Source organism: Sinocyclocheilus rhinocerous, unplaced genomic scaffold (genome assembly GCF_001515625.1).
Source record: "Sinocyclocheilus rhinocerous isolate Xijiao unplaced genomic scaffold, SAMN03320098_v1.1 scaffold898, whole genome shotgun sequence".
NCBI classification, from domain to species: domain Eukaryota; kingdom Metazoa; phylum Chordata; class Actinopteri; order Cypriniformes; family Cyprinidae; genus Sinocyclocheilus; species Sinocyclocheilus rhinocerous.
The window spans coordinates 301,227-307,972 of record NW_015652144.1 but is presented as its reverse complement, the minus strand read 5'-3'; the positions used below and the strand labels follow the sequence as shown (position 1 = coordinate 307,972).

General features: G+C 33.1%; 1 protein-coding gene across 1 annotated transcript; it reads left to right on the top strand.

Moving 5' to 3' along the window:
* Positions 1-2,035: 2,035 nt before the first annotated feature.
* LOC107713624 (G-protein coupled receptor 55-like) lies at positions 2,036-4,690 on the top strand. The gene is made up of 2 exons (XM_016519195.1): positions 2,036-2,076; positions 3,806-4,690. The coding sequence occupies exons 1-2, from the start codon at positions 2,074-2,076 to the stop codon at positions 4,688-4,690; spliced, it is 888 nt and encodes a 295-aa protein (XP_016374681.1). The 5' UTR covers positions 2,036-2,073.
* Positions 4,691-6,746: the final 2,056 nt, after the last annotated feature.

Here is a 6,746-nt window from a genome sequence, read left to right as displayed (position 1 = left end):
TTACAGAAATTAATTACAGATGTAATTACATGCAGGCATTTTTAAAATATAAGTACAATGTAAAAACATGTATGTACACAATAAGTGCATTGTACCAAATTATTAATTTAAATGTAAGTACATAGTTGTTAAGGCCACTTAATATAAAGTGGGTCCCACAAACCTGTCCTGGGCCGGAGCTGATGTCTTTATGTGTCTGAAATCCTTCTTTGTATAGCTCCAGTGTTTATTAAAGTAAAAGAATACAAGATAGATCTTCCTCTAAGGAACCAAGAATCACAGCAGAGATACAGAAAATTTTTATTTGGTTGTCAGTACAAGAACAACAACATCAGAGAGAAACAAAACACTACATATTATAAATAATAAAATGGTGACACAAGAGGATGCTGTTAACGGAAAAGTGCAGGAGGTATGAGATCATGCTACTGTATAACATGCACATGATTGGGGTTGGTAAGTTTTTTTTTAATGTTCTTGAAATAAGTCATGCTTACCAAGGAGCATTTAAATGATCATAAAAAAACTGTAATATTGTGAAATATTATTGCAACCAAAATAACTTTATATAAATCAGTATGTTTTTCTATTTTAATATAATCTATATTTAATATATTTTAAAATATAATTTATTCCTGTGATGCAATACACACACACACACGATAAATAAATAAAGGAATATTGCTGGATTAGTACCAGGAAGAGACCAAAAATAACAACAACAAAAAAGCAATAAAAAATAAAATAAAAGTTAAAAATCGGCTTTGGTGGGTCAATAAAGTTACTTTCCAGCTGAATGCAAAATTAATGCATATTAATGCTTATATACGTCTGAAAAATGCCTCAAAAAAGTAGTAACGTTTGATTGAATATTTTGATTGATTTGGGTAGGTTTATGTAGGCTACCTGATTTTCCATCATAAGTGTTCAGTTGACCTACTTCAGATGTTCCATCAAGGGGAAAAAAAGATGCCGTTCAGTATAGACCATTCCTGAAAGAGAGAAATCGGCCATCCATTTTCACCTTCTTTCACATCACAGAGTCCCCAGACTCTGACCCTGGACTGTGTTGTAATTATTGGCTGCTTTTTTCCCCAAGCACTTTTCTAAAGATGCGAAGAAAAGCAATTTTGGGAGAGAATAAAAAGAATGGTTTGGAAAAAAACTGCTCTGATTCAGTACATTCAAACTAGAATGTGGCACACGGACAAAGAAAGAAAACAGAGAGAGAAAGACCAGAGAAAGAAGCAATTTACAGTAGAAAAGAAAGACACAAAGTTGTACTGCGTACGAGGTTGATGTGAATAAACCTGACTGTCATTCTTCACCCGACCAGCAGGTGCCAGTGTCCGCATTCTCACCAGTGGTATTTTAGTTTTTATTAATATCTTGAATTTGTTTTACTTTTTATTTCAGTAAAGTTTTAGTAATTTATTGTGTGCTTTTGAAATTTTTTAAAAATATGTCTATATATAGTTTTTCTTTTTTATTTCATTTTTTTTAGTTTGTTATACTAGTACATAAAGAAAGTTAAACTAAATGAAAATTAGACATGTGACATAATACAAATCTTAGAATTTAGTGCTGTGTGTGTGTGTGTGTATGTGTACTTAACCATATGCCTACACACTAAATACTCTGCACACCCTCACAACCATACGCATCATGGTTTTTTTTTTTAACCGAGCAAGCCCCACTCATTTTGTTTTTCCATGTGTGCACATTTCACAATAGCATTTTTTCCATTAAACATTATAACACCATATATTTATGGCACGCCATGTAAAAACTGCATATTACCAATGCTGTAAATGGAAATCTGTAGACAGCAGTGAGGATCTGGTTAATCTGTTCCGACACCTTACAGCACCTTCAATGTCAAAAGTTCAATCAGAATCCACATCAATGAGGTGAGATCATTCAGCATCAGCAGAGGAAAGATGCAGGCTGTCAGGTCATGAAACACACAGCCTACGCATTTCAGTTCTTTAAACGTAGCACTTGTCACAGTATCGAGAACCGCACTGCTGACAGACTCACAGGCTTTTTTGAGAGAAGAACAAGCTATAAATCATGGTGAGTTGTACTTGTTGTCACTTAGGGAAATGAAGGAATAACTGGAAGTTAAAAACAAAATAGATTATTCAAGTAGCAGTCAAGCTTGTTTCATTAACATGACAACTTATGGTATTTAAGGCAATGAGTTTAAATGCAAGGGATTATGGAAGAGTTTACAGAGGTCATGCTGATTCACTGTAATTATTTAAAACCTCTAGCATTTTTGTTAATAACATATAATTCAGATTCATGGCCATTTCAATGACACATTTATTTATATAGCACCTTTAGAAACAAATGTAAAATTAATGAAGTACTTTACAACAATAAAAATGAGCTAAATACATTAATAATAAAATAAAATCATAGTAAACAGAAAGAGTAAATACTAAAATCATAACAAATTCTCTACAAAGGTAATATTTGTAATTATACTGCCTGTAACAGGAATATACTGGCACTTTTTATTATTATAAATGTGAGAGCATTAAAAACTGTACGTTTTACATGTTATGATTTTGTATTTAGAGCTTTAAAGCATGTATCTAAACTGCATATAAAAATATTTTATGTCACAATCAACTTCTTATTCATCACAAACCTATTGTTTGTTAAAGCATTGCATGTAACCTCAAAATGCTTCACTTCCTGTCCTCATCTACGTATTTAAAGATACATGACTGATTTCAAACCACAGTGTGTTTTTTTTTTTTTTTACAGCAAGCTGCATGTTAAACTATGCTTACCTGCACGTACACTCTCTATAATGTGCATACAGTACAGTGGCCAAGGAAGTATTTATAAACTTAAAGGGGTCATACGATGTTGCTAAAAAGAACATTATTTTGTGTATTTGGTGTAATGAAATGTGTTTATGCGGTTTAAGGTTCAAAAAACACATTATTTTCCACATACTGTACATTATTGTTTCTCCTCTATGCCCTGCCTTTCTGACTTTCTTTGCGTGAAGATGTGGGAAGAGTTGCATAACGCCGCCCAAATAGTGAGGTAGATATGTGGGGGCGTGTTAGAACGAGCCGTTTTAGGTAGGCGTGGTTGACTCTTAACTTTTATAAAGAATATCTCTTTGGATTTGAGACTTTAGTCTTTGCAACTTTACAGATCTTCTTTATGCACCAAGAGCTTGTAACACTCCAAAGAGAAAGGAAAAATTGAAATCGCATCATGTGACCCCTTTAAGCTACATTTAAAAATGTGTCAATATCATTGCATTAGATACAATATAAAACCATGTGGTATCTATTCTACAGAAAGCACATTTTCCAAGGTAAATAACTGACAAAAAAGTAGTATGTTCTTTAAATGATAAAATAATAGATAGATAATAGACACTTCCTGGTTGTGAAAGGTCAGTGGAACTTGCTCATGATGAAACACAAACCACTTCTAACTTCATGAGAACTGACTTCATACAGCCACCAAAAACCACCACAACTAAAAGATAATGAACAAATTAATTCTGAGAAAAGATGCTGCAGCATTTGTCTGACACTTGGTTTGATATTTTGTTATCAAATTAAAAAACGAGCAAAAATAACTCCGAAAGGTGAAGTTAGTGTAGAAAAACAGGCTATCCTGCAGCATCTGAGCTCATGCATTTGAATATTTTGCATGCAATGATGACAAACCTCATTGTGACGTCTTCAAAACTGTGAAACCTCTGCAAGCAACTTTCTCACTTAAATGACCACTAACCCTTTGTGCACTATCATTGGCTCTCATCTAGGTTGAATATAACTGCAGGCCAATGTTGAACCACACAGACAAAGTGCTCAGTCACTTTGAACGTGTGGCCTACACGCCTGTCTTCATAGTGGGCCTTTTCTTCAACGTCACGGCTCTGTGTATCTTCTGCCGCCTCAAGCGCTGGACAGACACGCACATCTACATGTTCAATCTACTGGTGGCCGATTTCCTAGCCATTATTTCCCTACCTTTCAGGATACTGGAAGCCTTTTGCCCCATTAAACCCAGCGAACTGTGTACATTCCTACTGTGCACCCAATACTCCAACATGTACAGCAGCATCTTCACCATTACAGCCATCAGCATTCACCGATTTATAGCCGTCAGGTTTCCGTTTCTGACCAAAGCACTGGCCTCCAAAAGTAAGATGATCGCCACTTCAACGTGCATCTTCATCTGGACGATCATAGTGGTCATCTGTGCTTGTAACTATGAAGACCTTAACCCAGACAAATTACAGACCTGCTATGACCGAAAACTGACAAAAAAGCTCAAACAACACTTTTTCTTGCTATTACAGATTTTAGGTTATCTTATTCCAGTGCTCATCGTCATACTTTGCTCCACACAAGCCATCTATATCCTGATCAGATCCCTTAAGCATGTCCAAGGCAGGGAAAAAGTGGAAAGGAAAAACATTGCAGCTATCATCAACGCGAACATGTTCACATTCATAGTTTGCTTCACGCCCGTTCATATTGGTCTTTTGTTGCAATATGTAGTATCAGATGATTCAGGTAAAGACTTTGTGCACGTGTTTCTTGATGTGGCCGAGTGGATCGCTACTACCAACTGCTGTCTGGATTCGATTGGCTATTACTTTCTGCTGAAAAGAGTTAATAAAAGGGACAATCGTTCATACTGAATGTAAAAAGTTAGCTAAATTGATCTAGATTAGATTGAGGCAGATCCCCGTCATATGGGAGGAACACAGTATAACAAAGCTTGGTCTACAACTGACAACATTGGTGTTATCATGGTTACAAGATTTGATGGAAATACCATAATATTCTTTAAAGTACAATTTAAATACTTTATTGCACGAATAAGATAATCGCATAAGTATGCTACTATGGCACCACCAGAGTATGTTCCTGTTTTGACTGTTACTTTCAGAAAAAATATATTTATTTTTTGTATGCAATATATTCCAATAAAATATCTAAATGATTATCTTCCACACTTTTGCAATTTTTTGTTGTAATACATTTTTATCATGAAGAAGTAATATGTCTATATGAAGGAATTCAATAATACTGATGAAATAAAATAATTATATTATATTATATTATATAAACTAAAGCTTAGCTGATTTTATCCAGTGACTTTGATCACATGCAATTTTTATCTGAGCAACATTATATAGTAATAGTAGCTAATAAATCATATAATTTAAATGATAATATACATATATATATATATATACATATATATATATATATAATATATATTTATACATTGTATTATTTTATATTATTTTATGTTTCTGTAATCAGATTCCAAAAATTAAGTACTTGTAATAAGATTAAATTATTTTTAATACTCGTAACCAGACTAGTTACTTATTTATTGAATGCATGATTACATATTATTCACACAATAGCAATAAATTATTCAGTTTTCATCTTTTAAATGTTCCTTTCTAAAATAGCCTACTGCTTCTATGCATTCAGAAAGCCTTCCAATTTTGTGGACATTCACATTATTTCTTATTTGTATGCAATGCAGGCATTCCCAAACTTTTTTTGTCATCTGCACTTTTTTCACCTAATATATTTACTTGAAGTACCCTGAGATTTTAAAATAAATATTTTAATAATTATCACATTTGCATGTTCACGGTTCTCTGTTGGTTAACGGTCACACTACAGTACATGCAGGTAAACAAATACATTTTTTTTTAGTGTTTTATTTAGATTGATGTTATTCTAAAATGTTAGAATGCATGTTTAATTTTCAATTTTTATGATTTAATGAATTATTATCTTTTCATTAAACTCATGAAGCCCCTGCAGTTAATTTACAAACCCCCAGTTTGGGAAACCTTGAAGTAACATAATGTTAAATGTAGGGCTGCAACTAACGATTATTTTGATAATCGATTAGTTGACCAGCATCTCATTCTGTTTCCTCCACTATTTTTAGATGCATTTTGTCCGTAATGCGCTATTCAGTGCTGTAATTTGACGTGACCGGCTGAAGTTGGACGTGCACCGTGGGCAGACCCGACTAATCGATAATGAGAATCGTTGTCGATTATTTTCATTATCGATAATAATCGATTTTATCGATTAGTTGTTGCAGCCCTAGTTAAATGCACTTCATGTTATTAATTACAACGAAAGGAATATATTTTCTTACTCTTTGTATTTTTAAATCAGTATGGTATGAGATTATCCTATTTAAATCAATGTGATAAAGAAGTTAGGTCAAAAGATAATCAAAAAGTAGTCTGATTACATTACCTAAAATGTGTAATGTAATGGATTACATTACTAACTACAATTTTTTGTCACGCAATTTGGAATCAGTAACAGACTACAATTTGTAAGCAATCTACCCAGCTCTCAGTATTTGTTATCATTATTATATTGTCTATGTATTTATTTTATTAAACAGAAAATATTTATACCATGAATTATTTTTTTTATTATTTGTATATTATTTAGTATTATTTTTAATTTATTTGTTTTATTAAAGAGAAAGTATTTAAAATATGAATGTAGTACACAAATATAAATAATAAATCATAATTTAAGATAGATATATAGATAGACAGGCAGACAGACAGAAAAATAAATTAAACTGCTCACAGCAGGCCTTCGGCTCCAGGCACGGCGCCAGAATTTTTTCTCTACCGGTGCTAAGGGGGGGCTAGACCAATATGTGGGGGTTTTTTGTGAGTGGGATGAATGCACATT